Source organism: Lutjanus erythropterus, chromosome 7 (assembly GCF_056507025.1).
Source record: "Lutjanus erythropterus isolate fLutEry1 chromosome 7, fLutEry1.hap2, whole genome shotgun sequence".
Classification (NCBI taxonomy): Eukaryota; Metazoa; Chordata; class Actinopteri; order Lutjaniformes; family Lutjanidae; genus Lutjanus; species Lutjanus erythropterus.
In genome coordinates this window covers 21,278,543-21,303,747 of record NC_139323.1, presented here as the reverse complement: position 1 = coordinate 21,303,747, position 25,205 = coordinate 21,278,543, and the positions used below count along the sequence as shown (strand labels likewise).

Genomic DNA, 25,205 nt, shown 5'->3' with positions numbered 1-25,205 from the left:
ACTCGCTCTGCCTCAAACCCAGCGGACCTTGCGTCGTGACGACACCAGAAGGCCCTAGCGTAGTGTGTAACGTAACATTCCATTGAGAAGAAGAGGGAAAGATGGCGTCCTCTAACAATCCTCGCAAATTTAGCGAAAAAATCGCCTTGCATAATCAGAAACAGGCGGAGGAGACCGCTGCGTTTGAAGAAGTGATGAAAGACTTGAACATCACCAGAGCTGCACGGGTAAGAGCTGCACACCGCGGCTGTTTACATTTTGTTGCATCGCTGTTTGGCAGCTAACGAACGCTGCGGATATAAATCTGAACGTTGGGATGCTAAATGGCTTAAGTTAATATTAACGTCCTCAGCTGCACCGGTGCAACACCACCTAAATTATGTTTTCACTGTAACCGTTAACATAATGCAAGCGTTATTCAGACACAACAAGCTAACGGTTAACTCGTGTGCTGCGCGAAGTATGTTAGCAAGGCTGTTGAAGCTGTGAATAATGTGCACCTGTGCTGCTGTCTGTGGCTGGTCTGAGCAGTCACTGCTGTCATTTCACTAGCAAACAAATCGCCTCTCGTGTGATACACTGTTGTAAATTATAAAAACGTGTCAGGAAAGTCGGCTTCTTTAAGATAAATTGGAGAAATATCTCTGAGGGGGCTAAGTTAGCATTTGCTAGCCAATCAGATGTTAACCAGCCTTCCCAGCTGTTTGTCCCCGTTTACCGTCCACTACTAGCTTAACGTTACTCGTTGCTTTAGCTTGGCTGCATATTAGCTATTTAAACAACAAGCAAATATTGGGATTGTGGAAAATAAAATGCAGCTCTAGACAACCCTTCATACCTCTTTTACTAGCTCCATCTCTACCAGTTTAATTTATTAGCGTACGTTAACCTGTGGTGGAATGTAACTAAATAGATTTACTCAAATACTGTACATAAAGGTACAGTTCACCATAAAACCAAAAATACATATTTTTCCTCTTACATGCACTATTTAGTCTAGATTGTTTTGTTATGAATTGTTGAGTTTTGGAAATAAATATTTACCCTCTCTCTTGAGCTCCAAAAATTAATCCCTTGGTTGTCAACTTTTAAATTTATTGCTAACCATTTTTTTTTAAATAATTGATGAATAGATTTGAGTAGTTTTTGTAAGAAAAAGGTAATCTAAAATGTGAATATTTTCTGGTTCCTTTACTTCTCTATGACACTTTAAAAAGAAAAATCCAATCTATTTTATTGCACTATATGCATTGTCACTCCTATGTCCTGTCAGACTTGAACTTTGCTTCATGGCACTTACTTGTGTTGTTTACTCCTGTCTAGATCATTGCTTGTGTTGTATCAGCTCTCAAATTTATGTTGCTTTGGATAAAAGCATCTGCCAAATGAAATTGTAAATTGTAAATATCATAAGGTTGTGGACAAAACAAGACCTTTGGGATGTTAACAACAAACAACTAATTGAGGAAATAGTCCACAGATAAAAAAAAAAATGCAAGTTGCAGCTTTACTTCTCTCCAGTATAATACAACAAGATAACACTCAGTTTGTATTGCTTAAAGTGGCAAAAAAAAACATTTGGAAAACTCAAAAGTAATGTCTCTTTCCAGAACTCATAACCTGTTCACTCAAGAAAACCCACATACCTTGTTGTGAGCAGTTCAGTGTAGGATTTTCTTTCTAGTTCTTTCTGTGGTAGAAAGAAAAATAGTTCCTACATGAAACTATACAAAGTTTGTGGATTATCTTGAGTAAGTGAGTCATTGTTTTTGTAAGTAACAGTGGTTTTTCAAATGTGTTTTTTGGCCATTCGAGCAACAAAGGCCATCTCATTTCATTATATTGGAGATAAGATGGATAAATAGCACTACAGGCCAGGGGCAAAATTAGTATTTTTGATTTTGGGGTGAACTTTCTCTTTAAGTACAATTTTTTGGTACTTGTACTTACTTGAGTTTTTCAATTTTCTGCTAATTTGTACTTCTACTGCACTAAATCTGAAGGCAAATATTATATTTTTTACCCTATTACATTTATTTGATAAATTTAGCTACTGCATTCAGGGTATTAATATAAAATACAGTGTAATAATAACTTAATCACAGCAGTAAATAGTTTGTTAGTTAAATTTGGGTTGCATTTAATGATTTTATTATCGATTACTGATTATTATCCCAATAAATTGTTTAGCCTATAGCTGAATGATTTGTCTATTAATTGATTATTCCATTGAAAGTCCATTGAAAATAATGGATGATTTTTATAATTAATTAGCCACTGAAGTCATTTAAAGTGCCAGATATTTTGGAATTTGCTGCTTTGTGCTGTTTTATATAATTGCAAAATTAATATCTTTGGATTTATGACTGTTTATAGGACAAAACAAGCGATTTTAAGACATCACTGTGGACTCTGAGACATTATGCTAAGCATTTTCTGACATTTTATAGACCAAAGGATTGATTGGTTTTTCTAAAACATAATCAGTTAACAAAAAAGGATATAATTGCAGCCCTTTTTTTCTATTGTTTTCCAATAATAAGACATCAAGTAAATAATAGTAGAAAACAGAGTAAAGCAGCAAGTTTGAAAAACAAAATTTGTACTTGGAAAAATGACTTAAATGGTTTATCATTTATCAAAATGGTCAATGCCAATCATTTTCTTTTGACCAACTAATCAATCAACAAATTATTTCAATCTTTATTAACCAAAAACGGGAACATTTTGTTGCCAGGAAACATTTGGGCTAATTGTTGGCCCTTTTGCTGGAAATGATGCCCACTAGTTACCACACGCTGCATCAGTGTAAACCTGAGCTGTACTGTCATTTACTGCAGGGAAAAAGAATTAATTAGTCAGTTTTGTGGTCTCTGCCAGATTTCTTTGTGTTGCCATCCAAACACCAATCCATTGCATTTGTTCAGATCATTATCAGTCATACTTCAGTTCATTTTTTGTTAAGGAGGACTTCTTCATCAGTGTTTTTGTAATAACACGCATTACTTCTGTGACCGGTTTTGTATGAAGACACGTGACTAATATAATCACCAGGCGTGTTACATGGAAAGACTGTAATTGCACCAGCTGTCAGTCAGATGTCATTCACATCAGCTGATGATGTGATTTTTTTTCTTTGCTATGAAAGATGTTGTCGTCTGCCTCTTAATTGTTCATGATACAGCCAATCTGCCTGTCTCATCATGTCTCATCTGTCCATCAATAGATTCATCCTTTCATGTCACCACTGTGGACTGGCAGGCATCATTCACTTTGAGCATCACTTTTTTTGTGAATCAGATCAATCATTCACTCATGCTTTCATGCAATTTTACTTTGCACAGTTGCAGTTACAGAAGACCCAGTATTTGCAACTAGGGCAGAATCGTGGACAGTACTATGGAGGCTCACTGCCCAATGTCAATCAGATTGGAAATGGCAACATTGACCTGCCTTTTCAGGTGAGCCCTTAGCCTCTCTCGGCTGGTAAATCAATGGTTTGTTCTCGACCAGTGTACCTTTCTTAGCTGTTGGTGACAATATTGGACATGCAAAGGTTGCAGTTATCTGTTGTATTGGTGAAAGATTGGCTCAAACCAGATAATTCCACTTTAAGATTTATTAATTTAAGAAAGTCTGCAGGTTTAGTTCAGGCTGATCAGAGCTGCGTAGTCCAACCACGCTTTTAATCATGGTTCAGGAGCGAAGTGTGTTATAAAAGGCATACCAGTTCTACCCTGCAGTGTAATTTGGTTCCTAAATTTTAAAGTATATCATTGCTTGTCATGGCTTTCCATCTTAAAATACATTTGCCAACTCGAGCATCAGTATGGGGGGCCCATGGCTTGACTCATTTTGAAAAGAACACATTTGCACCATTAATCCTAAGACATTATCCTGAGACATAGGCTTGTTGTGTAAGGAAGCTGTTTTGCTGGCCTCATTCACCTGATGTGTTCACTCTAGAACTCAGTGCTGGATACCAGTCGGACAACTAGGCACCACGGGCTAGTGGAGCGTGTGTACCGTGACCGGAACCGCATCACATCTCCTCACCGCCGGCCACTGTCAGTCGACAAACATGGACGCCAGATATCCTTTTTTTATTTGTGGAAACATGAGGATGTTTTCACCATAGACATACATATGTAGATGCCACACTGACTGCTTCATTGCTAAAATATGCCAAAGTCACTGCCGTATTGGACAGGGCAAGACTGGCCCATGAACAAACAAATTTAAAAGGGAGAGCTGCCGTTTTTCTGAATAAAAAGCGTTGGAACATTTACATTTCTCACCCAATTTCAGTAAGTCATGTTATATTCAATTGTTCAAGATCTACTACATAGAGAAGTATTTTTTTCCTAAATCATGAACCCTTGGATATAAAAACAACTAATTGACATTAGCTGAGAAATGAAAAAGTTTTAGTGCTTTATATCCAGAAACATAGCCCCCTTGTTAACTTGTATGTTTACATGCCAGTCTAGCCCTGTCCAATATGGCAGCAACTATCCAAATCCAACACGGCATGTATGTTTACAGCTGTGTGATTTTGACTGTATTCATTATTGCTTTGAGGTTTCATAGTCTGCTTGAATATTGTTCTGAAGACTTGCACCTCAATCTGTTGTTGTAATTAAGTTAATATGTTTAGAGAGACAGTACTAATGTTTACTGGGAATTTGAAATGCTCACAGATAGAAATACAATCAAGTTTCTTTTCAGCTGTAATTTTTATAGTTTGAAAAACAAACTCGGTTTTTAATTCATTCTTGGGGTTCTGAATTATATGGGCTCCTCCAATTCTGGTCTGTCCATGTACACAGTGATACTAGATCTACAGTCTGGGTTAACATGACTACCATGGATTAGCTTTCAGTCAGTGACCACCAAACTGTCAAAATATAATCTGTAATTTAGGTTGGGTATCGCTGAAAAAAAATGACGATATCAGTACTCTAAAAGTACCAATAGAGTTCTGCATTTTGGATCTTTCTCTCTGCTTCATTAGATAAAGTCATGTGAATACAAGCATTCCTAAAATAATCCTTCTTCATTTTATACATTTAATTTTTATCAGACATCAAGAGTGTGGAGCATAGTCATACATTTGAATGTATTGGTGGCATCTTGGCCCACTGAAGTGCCAACTCTGTCAGATACAGAGCACTCAACCACACCACAGACTGTATGGGTTGTAACTGCTGCATCGGTGGGCCAATCACCCGTAATATAAAATCAAAGAACAAGTGAATGGAAGTTTTTGGCTCGGAGCAAAAACAATGAAATAGTTGCTTTTTTCAGCAGGTATTGTTTGACTGAGAAGTTTGGATACTACTTGGTACCAGATTATTTGGTGGATACCTTAAAAGTACAATTACCGATACCCAGCCCTACTGTAATTGGAACATGCTACACTAAATAGACCCTTCAAGACCCTGATTCATACTATAAAGTGGTTTCTCAGCATTAAATGTAACACGTAACAAAAACTATCACTTGTGGTGATAGAAAGAAAAACTCTCCATTGAGATTTTGAACAAAATGTGATGTGAATTGTTTGTTTCACTACATGTATTGAGAGCCTGATATTGAATTAAACAAAGCAGTGTATTGGTCCACTCATGTTGAGATTATTTTTAGAAAGATATTTCATCTTTAAACAACAAGACACTGACTGAAGACTTTTTCGAAGTAATTGGATCCCAATAACTCTTGTGTATGTGGTCATTTATTATGTATCAGGTCTATTAGGTTGAATCAGCCAGCAGGCATGAAACTATGGATTAGCTGAGATCCATTTTTCATCCCCTCTGCTTTATTAGCCTTAACTAAATTCACATTGACAGCTGTCCTTACAGCTCAGTTTACCTCTCCCCACCACCGGACACTAGCTGGAGAAGGTAAGACGCCTCCCCTCGTCCATCTGACAAAATGATTAGAAAGACTCTCAACTCAAAAATTAAGTTCCATCATTGTTGGTCTGTGCTGAAACAAAACTACCAAAATCCAACACAAAAAGGCCGCATATTGGGCTGTATGAAGGCAAATAACGGTCTGTAACGAATGTGATTCTTGGTGGATATGATGCGTAGAACTGGCTCTCTGCCAGTGTCAGGGATTTGGCAGCGATTTTGCTGACATCTCATCTTTCTCACACATACAGGACAAATTCGGACTCTGCCTTACACCAGAGCGCCATGAATCCGAAGCCCCAGGAGGTGTTTGCAGGGGGATCACAGGAGCTGCAGCCTAAACGAGGTAATGGAAGATCCAGTTACAAAGACACAGAGCCACCTTTATTTATTAATGTGCAACCCACTGATGCAGGCGGCAAACCTTAAATGCCATAAAAGGGTTGATGTCACAAAGAAGTAGACGTAGACTGTTAATGAAATATTTATGGAGTAAATGGATAGTAATGTCTGGCAGCTTTAGCATGTTGGTCCAGAACTCAGCCGACATCTCTGAATGGAGCTGACTCAGGGTGATCCAGAGAGGAGGATCAATAATTCACTGATTATCCATGGATTATGTCTTTTTATGTGTGAGGCTCTGATATAATGAAGCCAAGATTGGCTGGCATCCACTCAGTCTGTCTGTCTGCTGGTCACCTTGCTATTTTTAGACTCCCAGGAATCTAGTGCACAGCACTATATCCTGCTTGGCTGGCTCAGATATTGATGACTCATTTTTGAACTGATTTGAATTGTTATGTATTTTGTCATTGCAAGCAACTGTGTCTTGCTGTTTCACTAATTAGTACTGCTGCTAACAGTGCCTGGGACGGAAAATTCAGAGTCGAATGCGGACAAGGATGCGCAGGAACAGTTGTGGGATGACAAGAAGGTACTGCTGGGAAAAGGGAAGGGCTGCACCTGTACACTTGTTAGGATACATGAAGACCACCTCAGATTTGAGGCTCATGATTATGTTTTGTCCTTAGGATGATTCATCAAAGCCCAACACATGTGATGTCCCAGGAATCAAGTGAGTGATATATTTATATTTGGCATTATTATTGTTTACAGTGAAACACCGCTGCAGCATCAGTCAGTCATAGAGCCATAAATAAGTCATGCTGTAAGTCCACATATACAAGACAGCTGGTCCAGGACCACTGAAAAAATGCTGGAAAGGCACTAAAACATGTTGCCTCTAGTCCTACAGGAAATTGTCATTATGGTTGTAATACCACCATTGATTAGTCTGGGAACCAGACTAATCTGCTGAGCTCATGTTTCATTTGCTCTGGCAGATGCGTCTGGCCACCCTCCCGTTCAGACTGATTCCCATCGTCCTGGATCTTGTTGGGCCAATAACAACCCTTTATTTGAAGTCTGTGAAAGGAGAAAGGGAGTTTTTTCTGAGCACATTATACTTGTTAGAATGTAGTTGCTGAAAGCACGTAAAAACACTGATTGACACACAAACAACACTGTCTCCCCCTCACCCCACCACACCCTCTGTAATGGACAATTAAAAATGTACCGCAGCAACTCCATTTCATTTTAATTTTTTGTTAATGAAATCTTTATCTTGCCACTGTAAAAGTTAGTAGTACAGTTAGTATAGTTAACCTGTGATTGAAAAGAGAACCATCCACATTTAGAGAAACTGACCTGTGTGTTACATTTATGTTTTTGGAGATGGAATAATAATTTAGAAAGCTTCCATTAATGCGTATAAGTATCCTCTCATATTGAGTTAAATAAATGATTTGGCAACCCGTAAATCAGTGACTAATGCCAAATTTCAGAGGGTAGGATTACAAATGTCATTCCCAAATTAGTTAAAGGATAATTTAATAAAAGAACTGCTACTAAACAACAGCTTTTAAATGTTTCTGATGCTGTTAAAGGTTTGTTTACATCACATGTTGAATGCTGCCAACAGTATTAAGTAAAGTGTCTTTACTTGAAAATATTGCTTCTGATTTTGATGGGTTGAAACCTAATGCTCACACTACATTCAAGACTCAGTAGTAGGTGATATGAGGGCAGCTTTTCTAATGTTTGAACTTGTGTCTTTTAGTATATTCCCGTCACCAGACCAGGAGTTGAACCCGTCTGTGCTTCCTGCTGCACACAACACTGGTGGTTCACTTCCTGATCTGACCAACATCCAGTTCCCTCCTCCACTGTCCACCCCGCTGGACCCTGAAGACACAGTGGCCTTCCCCTCCCTCAGCTCATCCAACAGCACGGGCAGCCTGACCACCAACCTCACCCACCTGGGCATCAGCGCTGCCAGCCATGGTAACAACTGTTTGTATACAATAAAAACTTCACACCCAGAAATGTACATCAAGTGAGGATGTTGGAGATCTTTTTTTAATGTGTCCTCTTATTTGCCTCCTCGCCAGGGATCCCCACCTCCTCTCAACCAACCATGACTGTAACGGCACAGCGCCGGCAACCACCCGTGGTGCCACTGACCCTCACCTCTGACCTCCATCTCCAACAGTCCCCACAGCAGCTGTCACCCACTCTCTCCTCACCTGTTAACATCACACAGGTATGGCTCTGCTCTGAAACTTAAAGTTTTGGTTTGCTGGTTTTGCTGCAACACTATTATCCCCATACAGCTGTTTAAAGAGAGTTGTCAACAAATGCCTATTTCACACAAGTATGTCTCCACACCTGTTAGCTTTGGGCAAAAGAATGTGGTTTGGGTGGTGTTTATAAGCGCAGTTGACATTCCTGCTTTCCAGCCAATGCTGTTATCATTTTTATTTGTAACAAGCAAATGAAATTGCACCCATGAATGTATTTGTCTTAAAATCAAGTGTGATCAGGCATTATCTTGGGGCAGCAGAAAGCAATTGCGTCACTGACCAAAAAAATAAAACTGGTCTAAAGTCAGTGGTGTGATATTTCCGTGCTATTTAAAGGACACATTATTCAAATAGAAGATGTACCTCCATGGTCAGGTTCACCTAACTCTCTTCTTTTAGAGCACTGCAGTTAATCCACAGGTCGTAAAAAATGAGCATTGTGATTAATAGTGGATGGGTTGCAGGTGGGTGAAATAGGGTGATGTGTTTGCCCAAGAGAGACGCTGTGGGCATTTATGCACAAGGCACAGCAGCATGACTTCATTAAGTAACATTACTTCACACATGGAAAGCAGCCTCTAATCAATAAAACATCTTTTTAAATGATGCCAGCTTTCCAGGTGATGTCTTTGTGTGTATTGATCTATGAGTGTTTTCTTTAACAATTTACTTCAATGATTAGAGAGGGTGCTTTCAGTCATTTTAAATGTTTTCATGTGTGCAGTAATGTCACTGCTCAAAATCTTGTTAAAATGTAAGCAGCAAAACAAGAAACTGTAGTTATAAACTTGACAGTACAGAAGAAACTCTCCAGAGGACACAGCATCTCTCTTAGTGGGGAAACCTTTCACCCTGTTTCACCCACATGCAACCAGGTTAATTGATTAATCTAGAGACTACATTAAGGTAAAAGTCAACTTTTATCACATATACAATTATATAGTAAGATTTAGTCTCTGCATTTAACTAATCTGTAGTAAAAGCAGTGAGGCAGCTGCTGTGCAGTGCCCAGGGACCAGCATCACTTCTAAGCCAGCATCTTGGTCAGAGGTAGTGACAGGAGCAGTTGACCCAGCGTAAATGTTTTTGATGGTGGCGGACACCAGAGCACCCTGTGGAAACTCTTAAGCACAGGGAGAATATCCACACTCCACACAGAAAGACCCTGCCCAAACCCACATTCAAACTGCAGACCTTCTTGTTGTGAGGTGAAAATTGCTAACCACTACACCACTCTGCCATCCAACCCCTTTGTGCCTTATGCCTTACTCTGCACCTAGATTATGCACCATTTGACTATCAAAAGTGGAGCTGAACATGCTCTAAATGCACTTGCCCCATGCACTTTAGAACATGCACTATGGATAATTTAAACAGGGACCTAAGAGGTTGAAGAGCTGATATCACACTCAAATAACCCTTCAGTAAATCCAGCATATGTCTCATTTTATGGGACAAGCCTTAACGGAGTCCATGTGCGTCTTTCCTCAGGCTGTGCCAACAGAGCCGCTGACCCTGGAGCAGCAGCTCGCCCAGTACCCCCTGTTCAACCAGCTGACAGCTCAAGCCCAGGCTCAGCTGCTCAGCGACCTCCAGAAGCAGCAGCAGGCGCTGTCGCAGGGCATCCAGCTAATCACCCTGCCAACACTGGCCTCCCCTGGTACAGCCACTGCCAGCAGCCCGTCCCCAGACAGCCAGAGCCAAACCACGGCCAGCATCAGTGTCAGCTCGGTAAGAAACCAAAAAGTCTCAATGCATTCTAGAAGCAGATATAACTGTTATTTTGATGAAATGACTGGGACCATTTTGCATTATTCTTAAGCTTTTATTCATTTTGCCACCTGATTGTTTAAAGGTCTTGAGCTGCCCAGAATACGTCCCAGGAAATATCTTCACGTCCTTTTTATGCTCCTTGATTTTGACGCCAATTTGTCATTCTGTAGAATAACTCCTCTCATTAGAAGAAATATATCTTTATTCGTGACTACAGATAATTATGCCTTTTTACTCTTGTTAATTTCAGAGCAGAGCAATTCAAGTTTTTGTTGTGGAAGAAGCTTTCAGGTCCTTTTAAAGCTGACAAACTCCAATTGGCACTTAGTATTTTCTCAGCTTTTGTGTGGGTTAAGACATTTTTGGATGTAGCTGGTTGATTTTTGTGTGTACTGTTAAAGCAAGGAATTGGCTGATGTAAGCTTAAAAGATACAGGATAAAACCTTTTCACTACTCTCTGTGGTGCAACAACCACTTTAAAGAGATAATTTGGATTATTTGAAGTGGGGTTTGAATGAGGTGGTGGTTTACGTTGGTATTTGTCATTTTTTCAGCCATAAGTTTGGTGCCTGTATTTTCCTTATTTTATTCTCAAATTGCATCTGTTCACCCCAGAAATTATCTCCCAACCCCCTTGGGGGGCCCAGTGGTTAGAACCAGTGGTTTTAGTATATGCTATACAGTATGTAGAACATTTTCATTGCTTTACCTTTCCATCAGACAGTTTTTTCTAATGGAAATTTCCATCTTATAAGACAAATCAGAATCGGAAATTTTACCTTGTAGAGTTGGTGGCTTACTGCTGCCTCAATCTGTGACTTTGTTTGTGTTTTTGTGTCCGAAAAGGCTGTCTGTCATCAAGATAAAGCAGTGAAAATATTCTTTCATAAGAGGCTAAAATGCCTTTTGTCGTTAACCGTGTCCATAGCAGTACATTGTTTAGCTTCCTTGCCTGTGTCCCTCTCTGCTTCTCCAAACTAGGGCCATGCTAACTGCCATCTACTGACTATTGATAAGTACCATATACAACCCCACATTAAATAATCTGATCTATTTCTTTAACTTAGCATCTAAGTAGATTTCACTTTTCTACTGTCATGTTTTCGTTCACGTTGTTGCACAGTTTATCTGGTGGCAGCTGGTAATATTTCCCACCTATACACATAAACACAATGAGCAGATTTGAGGCTGATGCCCTCTCACATCCCATCCTTTGAGATTTGTGTGTGACCGGCATGACACTTAGTGCTAGCTAACCCTCTTCCCTCCAACAGTACCGCAATCAGACTGGCTCACCAGCCACTCAGTCTCCAACCTCCCCAGTCTCCAATCAAGGTTTCTCCCCCGGCGGCTCACCTCAAGTAAGGGCCCACCCACCGAGCTAGCTGCTGTTTGGGGAAGGGCTTTGCGCCTGGGGGAAAGCTAATTGTAGATGAGTTAGGCTGCTTTTCATTCTCTGTATCAGCAGTTAACCACTCATGGTGTCAACAGCTGCATAACTCACTTCTTCATCACTGCTATCACTTTTCACTGTGTGGATGACAACATGGCGAGAGTTTGTTGATGGAGGTCCTCACCAGATGTTAGTCTTAAAATGTCTAAAATTAGATAGACCAGATAGAAAAATTCTAATCTTTTTAGGATGCATGGCACAGGATTGAGATGCTTGTCTGACAAGGGTTAACTGCAGTTTCATGATAAGAAGTCTAGGGCTGTAAATGGCAGGTTAAGCAACAATGAAAATAATTGTTAATTATTTTTTCGATCAATCAATTAGTTGTTTGGTCTCTAAAATATCAGAAAATGGTGAAAAGCACCAATCAGTATCTCCCAAAGGCCAAGATGATGTTCTCAAATGTCCTGTTCTCAAAATATTGAACAATTAATGCCGTACTTGATACCATTCAAGTAATCAACTAATCGTTGGAGCTTTCAAGACGTCTAAGAATGTTTGTCTCCATTTTGCTCCTCATGAATTGACAAATAGACAAATAATAATGTTCTTTACTGTGATTAAAGCGGGAATAATATTTATAAATACTATTCAACAGGACTTCACACTGTCATTTAGGAATCATGCTCATTGTTTATTGTCAGTCTTATCAATTTTGCTGCAACACATTTTTTTGACAAACTGGTAATATGCTCTTGCTCATAAACTCCCACACTTCAGAACAGGGCAGCAAGATTGCTTGAAATACTGTCCAGCATCCAAATTGCAGAAACTGCAGTTTTTTTGATTAAGGAAAAATGTGTGACAAAACAGCATTATAACTGAGTACTGTAGTGCTGCAGAGATGCCCTGGCCTACAGTTCTTTTTCTTGAGATGTAAGGAATCATTTTTGTTTGTTAAAATATCACATTAAAAGGTTTTTTCAGGTAAAATAGAACTTGCAGTGTAAAATGATCATCCCCACTAATTGAGAATCATGTCATAATATCTGTGAAACTAACTGCAATATGTTTTTTTTGTTTGTTTTTTTTGTTTGACAGTATAGGGCAGCCCTCCTTCAAATTAATTTTTCCATGTATTTCGTTAGTTATCATCAGTCAGACTTTATGGTGGCATTAGCCTTTTGTCTTTTGAGAGTCAAGTGCTCCCAAGTAGCCAGTACAAGTATAGAGCTGAGCTCAGTTTACATCTGCTATTCGTATACACACAAACAAAATATATCACTCTCTCCACTGGGGAAGAGTCATCAGGGCTTTATCTTGTCTTCAGTAAAACATTTGGCAGAAAGACAAAATCAGCTGCACGTGTTTTAATAATACTCTTCATGTGTTAAGTGCTTTTCAAGGTGCAAGGCCTCTTCACGGCAAAAGCACACAGATCAGTTACTTTGTGAAAAACTAAAGAACGAAAAGTTATAATAGGCAATTATGAAACAAAACAGGAAAAATCTAACATCCAAATAGATAATGTAAGTTATTAAATGTAGTTAAAAGTGCCCTGTGGAGTTTTCTTGTAAACAAAAGTTATGATTACTTTGTTACTTTCACTAAAACAGATAGTATGTATCCTTCATGTCCAACAAACAAGTTGAATGTATTTCCTCCCTAACGAAACAACGCAATGTTAATGTAAGATGTTAAGTATTTTAAATCCAGCATTATATACATCCATATAGTCTTCTTCTTCACTGTCTTTGTTGGCACAGTTCTACATGACTTGGCATGTTACCGCCACCTGCAGATCAGAGAAGTAATGTGAAACCATTGGCAGGAATGTGTATGACATCAGATGTGTGTGTGTGTGTGTACATGCACAAGGTAAAACAGGGGCCCGCTCAAAACAGTGGGTCTGTAGCTCTACCAGAGGTCAGAAATTCCAATGGGAACCTTTAAGTGCCAGCTAACTCAAGTGAATGGTACATGAGAAGAAAGTCAGAAAGGGAGAGAGTGCATTTTTAAAGGGACGGGTCAAATATAACCCCCTCTAAATTATTATCATGCACTGAATTAAGTCACCTTTGGTGCATCAGTGACTACAAGGCAAATGTTCGACTGAGACTCCACCACTAAAAAATGCCAGTCACACAGTGTTGGTGCTTTTCTCATTGCAAGAAATTGTTTAAGGGAAATTCCAGTATTTGTCAACCTGAGCAGTGTTCATGGATTATGAATATGCAAATAGTCCTGCCCTCACCCACGCTACCACAACCCTACAGCCCCCTACCCCTACCCCTAACTAAATACAACTGGCTTTTCTTGTAGGCTGGGCATCGCACCAGTGATATGTATAGTACCACCACCTTCAATTAACAGGATTGGCTACTTCCATTTAAGATGTCACATACCCAGACTGACTGAATCTGTATTTTTTAGACTGCCCTTGGTCACTGTATTTTCAAAGCAAGAAATGCTCAGGCAGTGCACTTACTGCTGATATTTTTGTAACACATAAAAAGCACCACTTTAAGTTAAATTTTGTCTGTATGAATCCACATGACTTCAAAATCACAAAACTCTGTTTTCCTCCTGGTGCTTTACTCTGTGGCTTACGTCATGTCACCAGAGAGGGAGTAAATGATCAAATCCAACAAAGACACATAACAGTGCGCCTGCACAGGCTTGAAGATGACATATGACATCAACCTTCTACTATCGTCAAACGTCATAGTTCAGTTTTAGCCACAGCTTAAAATTTTTCACTTTGAGCTCATAATTAGGTTGTTAAAAGTATTTGGTAAATAGGTGTAGTTAATCAACATTGTCAGGGAATAGCTCAGGAAAATATGAAATATCTTAAAAATGCCAAAATACCCTGATGTGAGGCTTTAAGAATTAACTTCACCAATAGTCATAATGGACAAAAAATTCAGAATAACACTTAGGTTGACAAATACCACAATTTCCCTTTTAACAAGTTGTTTTGTGTTTGTGTCATGGTGAACAGGGCTGCTGCGGTCAGCACATCACTGCACTGTTGTGTGTCCTGTCGACAGGGACGGGGCACACAACTACATCATGTTCATCCTTCCATTCCATGTCTTAGTTTCCTGGATTTTTTGTCATGTTAAAATTATTATGTTTCAAATTAAATTTGAAGACCTCACTTTTCAGTTCATCAGCTTCCTCTTTAAGTCTCTGAACTGCCACAGCCCTCGTCATGAAAACCATTTGCTTTGGTCACTGCTAAGTCCTACAGCTGAGTGACTTTGTGTTTTGCTTGTGCTGTCCATCACTGACATGTCTGCTTGTGGGCCCGGATAAATGGCCTTCTGGCTAATGATGTCTTTGTGTCTTTAACTGTAGCGCCTTCTTTGAAATATGTTCTGAGTTTTGTGACTTACTTGTCTTCCTCCAGCACATTCCTGTGGTGGGCAGCATATTTGGCGACTCCTTCTACGACCAGCAGGTGGCGTTGAGGCAGACCAATGCCCTTTCTCACCAGGTAACACAGAACACACAAGCAACAAGCAGCAGTGACAGAAATGTTTTCTTAAGACACACGCTAACTTCTTCCTGTACCTTTTAGCTGGAGCAGTTCAATATGATTGAGAACCCCATCAGCTCCACCAGCCTTTACAACCAGTGCTCCACCCTCAACTACACACAAGCAGCCATGATGGGCCTCACTGGGAGCAGCCTACAGGACTCACAGCAACTCGGCTACAGTAACCACGGCAACATCCCTAACATCATCCTAACAGGTAGCGACACCACAATGCCTTCAGATACACTTCTACACTATTATAATCATTAGGTTGTAGCAGGTACACATCAAGTGAAGTTACACATATGTTGGCTTTAGTTACACCATACACATTGTTGGTGTTGTATATATTGTACCAATAATATTGAGTTAAACTACTTTCGAGTGATGTCACAGTGAAGAAATTTTCCAACCAGTTACTAAGCTTGTGTCAACACCGGTATTGCCGATTAAATGAAAAAGACATCAGCAATGACACTCAATATCTGTAATGTTAGAGTGCTGATTTTGATCTTTTACATTAGCTCTTTAGATCTTCCTCTTTCTTTAAACAAGATGAATCTGTAGAAAGTTGGTTTATAATTAAGTGTTGAGTTGCCACATTTATCAAACATCCCCAACATTGACCCCAACACTTGTAGCTGTCGTCCACAGACGAGCTATAAAGTAATGTTAAGAACAAGTTTGTGAGAATGTAAGCTCCTTGTCAAGCCTAGCTGGGTTTAGCCAAGTTAGTATTAGTTTTGTTAAATTAGCACCATTGTACTAGGGATGTCACAATGCCAGAAATATAGTAGTCAATTCCAATCCTAGTGAATTTCCACAGTTCAATCTAAATTGATAGCATGGTAAAAGACAAAAAAGAGAGTAAAATTCAGACCTTATTACTTTTCTTTGCCACCTGAAATAAAAACTCTTCTGAGTTTATAGGACAAAAGACTGACTTTACTGAGCCTGCCACAAATCACTGACCTGCCCGTCATAACCCCCAGTATGTTCTAGAAAGTCAGTCAGTCGAAGCGGAGCTGTTGCTGCAGCTGCACGTTGCTGTCTTCCATGTTAAATTGTTGTTGCTCAGTGCTAGTAAATGGTAGCTGGTTGGCCATGGCTGGCGACTTCTCTTTTAGTTTATTAAGGGAGGAAAGAAGCAGGAAAAATGCATTTTGTACAAGAAAAATGTGCAGTACACATCAGATTTCTTATTTAATAAATATTTTTTCAAGTCATAATTATTAATTTTACATTAAATAACATACCTTGGACTTTTTACTGTGGTATTATTGTACTTTGTGTTTTTGATATTGTTGTGTCCCTAAGCAGTATAAGATAGAAAAAAAGAATGCTTATGGATAATGTTGTCTATATGTGTCAAAATACCAAGCATGATCATCGTGCCATATTAGGAACTAGCCGCTAGTTACAAAATGCAAAATACCTCTTTAAAGTAGTTAGAATTTGTGTTAAAGTGTTGACATGATACTTGGCGAAGCTGCTCCGTCTCTCTCTCTCTTTCTCTCAGATGTAAATGCCCACCTCTTTCTCTGATGTCATATATCTCAGTCACAGGCGAGTCTCCGCCGAGCCTCTCCAAAGAGCTGACCAACTCTCTGGCGGGTGTCGGCGACGTCAGCTTCGATGCAGACTCTCAGTTTCCTCTGGACGAGCTGAAGATCGACCCGCTCACCCTAGACGGACTGCACATGCTCAATGACCCAGACATGGTGCTGGCGGACCCCGCCACTGAGGACACGTTCAGGATGGACAGGCTGTAACGCAGGAAGCTGACTATGGCTGAGAACAAGAAGAAAAAAACCACACTAACTTGTGAAAGGAGAGATACAAAGGGCAGGATGAACCCTCTCCCTTGTTGCATGGCCGTCCAGCTGTCCGACCTCGCCCTCGACTCCGTGAAGCCCTTTGAAACGATGCGCCACCAAAAGACAACAGGGAAAAAGACATCCAGTGGCTTGCCGGGGAATGGCCTCGCTGTCGTTTTGAATGAGATTGGTCGCTCAGCGCTTTCGCTAGCCTGCTGTGTTTACAGTGTACCATTACATGCCACATATATTCCAAAAACGCACATTTAACAACTTTTTTTTTCTTTTCATATCCACTTTAATATTTGTTTTATTGATATTTGCTCATAGCAGGAAGCTGCTAGGACATTGGGCTAAACCGTTCCTGTTATAACAGCTGTGTGAAAAAACAAACAAAAAAAGAAAAATACACTACAGCCGATTTGCTTGTACCCTGCAATCAAATGATCGGTTTTCCCATCATGCCGTAACGGCTTTCTATTTCACACTCAAAGCTTTATTTTTGACAACCAAATGTTAATTTCTTCATGTACTGTATGTTTTGATGCTTTATGTATTTATATGTTCTATTTATTTATTTAGTTAAAGATTTTATATTCCATTTCATAATTTAAATTTGATGCCAAAATGCTCTCTGTAGGCATAGTGTAAAATTGCACTGATGTAATTTGTGTCTATTTATTAATTACTAACATATTTATATATGTGTTTGTTAAGCTACTTGGTTAATGAAGGAGTGCAAAACCTCCCCATAGTTGCTCTTTGGTGTTCGATGTGCCATTCTCTGATGTAGGACGTGGTAGACGTTGCCATGCTGCAGCCCAACGGTCAAAATCAGAATATCTTTTTTTTTTTTTTTTTTTTTTTTTTTTAGCACAGGTCCAGAAAATGCTGCGTGCTCCAGAAATGGGTTGGTTTTACGCCACTTGAATTAACTTTTTCTGAGAAAATCATCAGGTATTTCTATTAAACTAGAAAGCAAGAAAAACACGTCCAAATTAATTTTCTGCCAGTGAAAAAGCCAATATATATATCCAGACTAAAGCCGTCTGTTTTTAAACACTAAAATATTAAATCTTTTTAAGTCGTCACTGTGAAATCACCTGATTTTGCCTTACATGAGTATTCTACTGTTCTACTTAAGTGTCTAATGTGACAACGTATTTTCGTAACTTATTGTAACATTTTCTTGTATTTGAGAGGAACTTAACTTTTGGTCAGTGATATTTGTGGTTATGTTGTGTAAGGTTTGACAAATCAATGTACTGTATTTTGTATCGGTACAGTTTATAGCCAAATTGTTGATGTTTTTTAAAGTGGGGCTAAAAAACAAAACAAAAAAAAATTCAAAGGATGGGTGCGAGGTTTTTGAGAAGGAGTGCAATTATGGGGAGGCTTTTTGCTCCTTGACAGGGAAGCTCTAACAAAAACGCTAATGACCTTTGCCACAGAGGTCACAAAAGTACCATATAAAGTATAGAGATTTTAATCGTTGATTGTTGGATATTTAACCGTATCGAAGCCTCCAAACAGTTGTTTTCATAAGATGCAATTTCAGAGTTTATGAATATAAGGATATTTTTTATTGTATGAGGTCTCTTAACTGGATGAAGGTCATAAAGGGTCCGTTTAAGAAAGAATACGAGTGTGTTTATATATATCTAGTATTGTATGCAACTTTTCAACGGCCCCGTTCCATTCAGTAAAATCGTCACAAAAACAATCAGGGATGTAGTGGAGTCTAAAACTGTTTACGCCACCTTTTTCAAACTGAAAAATGTTTACAGAAGTCTCATCTGAAAATGTATATATTGATATCATCTCCAACTACATCCATGACACAATCTCTTTTGCCAGAATGTGTAGAACAAATGTCCAATTTTAAAAGTCAGTGTTGGCCTTTTGTCAGAGTTTCCCTGAGAGGTGTGTGTAGGTCGGTGGGATCATGTTTGGTATATTGTAATGTTCATGTACAGTTGTGCTAATCATTTACTCACCTAAAGCGCTGTTGGCAAGATTTTCCGAACCGACCCCCTTCCCCCCCCACCCCCCTCCCCGAAAAGGAATCACATTTGGTTTACTGCACACCTCTACAGTTGTACAGTTTGTTTCAGTTGAAGTGTTCAATGTCTGCTGTAATCCTCCATCGAACGTTTTGTTTTCCTTCAACAGATCTGTGATTCCTATGCAAATAAGACAAAAAAAAATGTCAGTTAAAGGAAAAATCCACCTTTGTTTTGTTATTTAACAGCAGTTAAGCTGGATTTATTCTTCTGAAATGGCGTATGGAGTTTTGAACCACCAAGTCGAGAAAAACTACACATCAGAGCTACTGAGATAAAAGCAAGAACTGTTAAAGGTGCAATAACTCCCTTAAATTTTTTGTTAAAAAAAAAAACAATAAGCTCACAGATTCTTAAAAGAAATATTCTTACAGCTATTTTCCTTATTAAATGGAAAAATTCTTTCCTTGCTAGACAGATGGACTGGCTAGATCACTAGATAATCCATCTTGTCAGGCATAAAATTATCCAGTGATGCGGTGGTAAAAGTGATGCAGCCAATCAGTGTCCTGGGAGGGACTACTGGCAGCTACAGGCGTGGTTTTAGGTGAGGCGACAGTGACAAGCATTCATTGAAGCGGCCCATCTCAAATAAACAACGGTGGCTCCTAAAGAGGTTAGCTATGCTACAGTGATAGCAGGTGATTCATCCAATTTTTTTTGAAAGTGCATGCCCTTTTCCAAACTGGAAGGCAGAGTTTTCAGATGGTTCTGTGAAACACACTGTCTAGCGTGTCAGGTTAGAAAAATGCAACTGTCCATCTGAATTTGAGTTTCTCTCTTTTACCGTACTAAGACTGGCCTTTGCTTAATTCTCTTGTTATCTCGTTGTTAAACTGAGTTCTACATCAGCCCTCGAGTTCTGGTCGGGGTGGCTGTAAAACACTTGAGTGTAGTATTTGCTGTTGTCAAACTGGCCTCCATGGATCTCGGAGACTGTGTTCACAGTGCCACCTCTAGTTCCGCTTCCCACTGGCCCTCCCAACCCTGGGCCTGAAAACCACCTCCTCCCAGTGGTCTTAAGCTCCCGTGCTAGCAGTATAAACACAAACACTCCTCTGGTTCTCTGACCTTCCTGTCTGCGTAGACTCAAGTCAGCTAACAGGACCACTAGCTGCAAAGCTAACTGAGCTAACCTGCTAACATCAGCTACAGTTGGCAGCAATCCTGGTGATATGTTGCCCCCTGTTTGTTTGGAGTGTGAATTTGACAGGTACCCATTTCTTACTTACTGCACCTTTAATGATCAGATCATAAATAGTAAAGTCGGCTTTCAGGAATTTGAAGTAACAGTAGACAAATTTATGCAACAATATAATTTATATGTGAACTAGCAAGGCCATTTACAGTGCATGCCGGCCATTATTATTTCTCTGTGAAATGAAGCCCCTAAAGTCCCAAAAGATGGACAAGTTTGTAATTCAAGATGAAGCTTTACTTTGTTACTGTTTTGTCTATTGAGTGTTGCAGTGGTGCTATGACAATCAACGAGTGTAATCGTACACTGAACTATAAATTTATTTCTGCTTCAGAGCAACATCTGAAAGGGGAAGCATAAATCCAGCTTTACTCTTTTGTGAACATAATTCTGCCACATCTTCTACTTCTAACTTTTCCATGATTTTTCTTTTCTAAGTTCCTCTCACATTTCTTCCTGTGCGACTGTTGTCTAGAAAGAAACTCTTTCTATCTAATCTTAAAGGAACTGATGCCAAACCTGACTTACTGTTAAGAAACATTTTACTGCTGTTGCTTGAAATATCAGGACTATTGTCATTGGCCAGTAACCCACAGAGGGAAGAAAATAAACCACTAAAAAGGCCTCGAAAATGACACTTTAATTTATCTGAAGCTGGATTTTTCCTTTAAGTCACTCAAACAAATGTATATTTATTCCGGAAAAAAAAAAATGTGTTTGAGCCAAACGTCACTGTTGTGATTTTGAGCTTTTCATTTCCCTCCTGTCATCCTGCTGAATACTAGTCCCTCACACTGACCTTGTACATATACGCTATAGCTGAAACAAAATGCATGACTAAACTGACAGTCAAAACCTCTAAATGAAGGCCTTCTATAGCTCCGCAGGTTTGATTTGTGTAACATAACGCTATCACAAAGTCTAAAGGGATGCATGTATGGGTTTCTCCTGTGCAACAGTTAACTCAGTTTCCTGTTAAGTGACTCTGTTACCTCCATCTCTGTATAATGCTACTTCACGAATGATAAGAGAATGTATTTTCTGTGGCAGTGTCCTTGTTTTTTTTTGCCAAATGACCTGACGTTAAGAGTCTTTGGTCCCGTCACAGTTGGATCAGACTCTTTTCTCTCCTCTCTGCTCTTCAGTCACACTTTCCTCCTCTGAGGAATCAGACTGTTGCTTGTCCCTCTCTCTCTCTCTCTCTCTCTCTCTCTCTCTCTCTCTCTCTCTCTCTCTCTCTCTCTCTCTTCCTACTGTAGCATCTCACCCGGCGCGTACGAGTGTAAACAGTCGATTCTCGACTCCTGATCTTGCCCCCCACCCCCCCCCCCCCCCCCTCGCCTTTCATCAGCTCAACCTTTTGGCTTGCTTGAGAAAATGGAAGCAGGTTCTGTCTTGCAAAGATTGCAGATTGGCACATGCACTGATCGTTTGCATTATGTGGACTTGAATCTTCTGAAGCTTCTGCATTACGCAGTCAACTGCATGACATGATAGACTCAGTGAGCTGACTCTTATCCCATGTTGTGTACAGGAGTTTGATCTAGCTATGGCATCAGATATGATTGTTTTATGTTGTTGCTGCCTATCATGTCAGGTTTTGGACTGGGTAAAGTGTAATTTTTTTTAAATTGTTTTTTTTTTTTTCTGTTTTTGTGCAATGTTTAGTCCACTAGTTGCTTCGCACTTTATTTGTGACTTCCTGGCTTTTGAGCAGGGACTGTTCTGCCCGATGTGAATGCTGACTGTTTCACTCCAGATGTAAACTCCGGAGATATTTTCATGTCAAAGAAAAGATGAATTCTCTATTTTCCTTTGTAAACTATATTTTGGCTTGTCTTGTTTTTTATCCGTGAAGATTTTAGGGGATGCAAAACTAGAAAGGGCTTACTCCAGTGCAGCTTGTGCTCTTGTGTTGGAAAGGAACGGCACTCCGAATGTACTACTGTCGGTCATTTTCCCCTCCACACATGAAAATCACATTGAGTTTGAGCGAGTCACAGTGACACTAGATTGATTGGCCTCAGCAGTCAGTTGCAACCCCAGTAATACTCAAGTGAAGCAGTCTGCATCTTGACTTAACCACCCATACTGCCACTACCAGAGTACTGTACGGTGCTGCAACACAGCCTCACTTCATGAAGTTAGCTGCAACTCTGACATGCAAGTTACATGTTATGGACATGCAGAACGTGGTTCCATCGAAGTTAAAGATCCAGTGTGTAAGATTTATTGGCATTTATTGTCAAAATGTGGCTGAAATGGAATATAACTTTCAGAAGCCTGTTTTAATTACTGTAAAATCACCTGAAAATAAGAATAGTTGTGTTTTTGTTACTTTAGAATGAGAATCTACAGATCCTTGTCCACAGAGGACGCCAGTAGCCCAGAATGGATAAACCAAACACTGGCTCTAGATATGACCTTTCACGAGTTTTGTGGCCATCGTAGGTTCTCCATCTCACTTGGAAGGGGATTATGAGGCCAGTGATAAGCCATTGGTTGCAATTAGAGCTTAAATTACTTAATTGATCCCTTGAAAAAATAAAAATTTGCTTCCAACCATTTTGATTATTGATTATTCGTTTCAGTCACTTTTTAGACAAAAATGCCAAACAGTTGCTGTTTCTTCATCATTTATGACAGTAAATAAAGACTACTTAGGTTTTGGACTCTTGGTTGGACAAAAGAAGCAATTTGAAGCAGTTTCTTTGGGCTCTGACAAATTGTGATGACCATTTTCACTTTTTTAAAACATTTTATAGATACTTTATTGAAAAATTGTGAAAATAATTGGCAGATTAATAGATAATGACAATAAGTGTTCAGCTCTAGTTGAAATCTGCATCCTCATTATTAGATGCCAGTAAATCCAACACACTGGGCCTTTAAAACAAGTCAGACAGCTCCTCTCCAGACATGTTTTACCTACCAAAAGTTTGTGGCTGCTGAAAACATCGACCTGCAAGTGAAATAGTAAAAATATTTGGTAGATGCTGCCTATTGTACTGGAGTTACTTGCACTGATCAGGTGTGCTTTCTCCAAATTAGAAATTAATAGTGTAATTATCACAAATATCCTAATAGTGTTGGATAACAACCACACTAACACTGGTAAAGGTTTTAGTTTGAGTTAGGCAGCTAATACGCTTTTAATTAGAGTGAAGTTTTTTTTTTTCTTAAAGTAGTTATTTGGGTAAAAAGTCAACATTGTTTGTCAGAGTTGATATTACATGTCCTTGCCCGATGCTTTCTTGGTAGGAAAACATTTACTTGTCACGTGTGGGACATGAATTTGCATTTTGAGACTGTGCTAATTTCACAAATATAAAGTGACTCTGAGGCTGAACACTGAAATATGGAAAGCAAACTCAATTTTCCAAACAGATAAGATGAACAAAACACCTCAAAGTATATTTTCTGTCTTCTAAACTGTAAGTTTTGACTCATCTGCTGCTTTTAGTCGGAGACGACTTGCATTACTTGGTAGCACAGTTGGTGTTTATGTTGGATGGCAGAGTATTGCTGGCACACCAGAAAAAAGAAAAGTGTCATGTTGTAATTTGCAAAGTTTATAGATAAAAAAGATGAGTTTCATATTAATAACAAGATGTTTTTCATGCTGTAGCAAGATTACATGTTATTATTACATACAAACTTGCCATGTTATACTGTATACACAGTATACTGTTTGAAACATTGTGTATTATATTGAATGAATGAATATGAAACTTAAGTCGTATATTGTTTGAACCTGAAAAGCTTCTTGTTATAACATGATTAGTTTGTACTGCATTTCGTAATATCGTGAAAAATCTTGTTGTACCATTAAAAACATATTGTTCTAGCAAAAAAAAAAAAACTTTTCACCTTATAACGTGATACTGATCTGTTTCTCTTTTCCTGGAGTGTCATCAATACGCTGCCGTAACATTTTGTTAAAAGAGTGAATTTGATTCTTGTCCCTGACTGAAACAGCAGATGAGTGAAGCTCAAACAGGAGTTGTGTGTTTAAAGGTGAAGGAAAGAGTCGCTGCTTGGTCTTTACTGCTTGTTCCCAGAGTGTTTTAGGTCTGAATAAAATCTCCCTTTAATAACACGGGGTTTTCTAAATGACTCTACAGCTCTCTCTGGAAAAACAGTTTAAGTTCCACTTCAAGCTTATAGTGAGATTAGCATTATATCACTGTTGTCCTGTAAGTCGTAGTAAAAGATCTGTAGCTATTTATTTGTTGCCATGTGATTCTCCTTATGTGACCATTTGTTTATAAGATGAAAGAAAAATGTCAATTAAATTGAATGTGGAAGACAGATTTTCCTCTGCACATAGTCTTGATTTGCAGAATAATATGCTGATTAAAAAACTGTCCGATGTCATTTTACAACATCACAGCGTGTTGCTGTGGACATGCATGGTGTTAAATCCTGTTGTATATTGTCTTTGCTATCGTTTCTATTTTGTAATCTGTATTTCCAAATGCAAAATTTAAAAGATTATTTTGGATATGTGCATGCTTGTGAAATGTTCAGAATGTTGATTTCCACTAAAAGCTGTTGAGTTTGAAAAAAGTCACGTCTGTTACTTAAAATCAAATGTTTGACTTTTTTTTTTTTGCAGTGTAGCTACAGTATTATATGATTTCACTCCTATAGAGACCACCTTTCAGTATATTCAAAGATGCTTTACATGACAAAAAATATTTTATTTCCTTTATTACCCTGCACTTAATGCACCTGATATGTTTGCAATCTAAAAACCACCTCTTAAATTAAATATTTCATCACTGCTGATAAGCTATATTCTATATTAAAGACTAGAATCAGTATTTTCGAGTATGCATATCAGCTATGCAGAC

General features: G+C 39.0%; 1 protein-coding gene across 4 annotated transcripts; it reads left to right on the top strand.

The window, feature by feature from the left end:
- The first annotated feature begins 76 nt into the window (after positions 1-76).
- On the top strand, positions 77-17,495 carry crtc1b (CREB regulated transcription coactivator 1b). Of its 4 annotated transcripts, none has more exons than XM_084723189.1 (14): positions 77-227; positions 3,345-3,461; positions 3,967-4,094; positions 5,847-5,906; positions 6,170-6,264; positions 6,782-6,852; positions 6,950-6,993; positions 8,038-8,261; positions 8,369-8,520; positions 10,052-10,291; positions 11,609-11,695; positions 15,143-15,229; positions 15,314-15,488; positions 16,832-17,495. In XM_084723189.1, exons 1-14 carry the CDS (start codon positions 102-104, stop codon positions 17,041-17,043), a joined length of 1,818 nt encoding a protein of 605 aa, XP_084579315.1. In that variant the 5' UTR covers positions 77-101; the 3' UTR covers positions 17,044-17,495. The 4 variants fall into 4 exon arrangements, with proteins under 4 accessions (XP_084579315.1, XP_084579314.1, XP_084579317.1 ...); XM_084723188.1 differs by having other exon boundaries at positions 6,767-6,852; XM_084723191.1 differs by lacking the exon at positions 3,345-3,461 and having other exon boundaries at positions 6,767-6,852.
- The last annotated feature ends 7,710 nt before the right edge of the window (positions 17,496-25,205 follow it).

Bases quoted from the DNA above. Each gene is read 5' to 3' on its own strand.
- crtc1b (XM_084723188.1), top strand. From the start codon at position 102: ATGGCGTCCTCTAACAATCCTCGCAAATTTAGCGAAAAAATCGCCTTG. The intron at 6,994-8,037 runs GTGAGTGATATA...TGTGTCTTTTAG, and splicing joins TGTGATGTCCCAGGAATCAA to TATATTCCCGTCACCAGACC. The intron at 15,230-15,313 runs GTAACACAGAAC...TGTACCTTTTAG, and splicing joins CCAATGCCCTTTCTCACCAG to CTGGAGCAGTTCAATATGAT.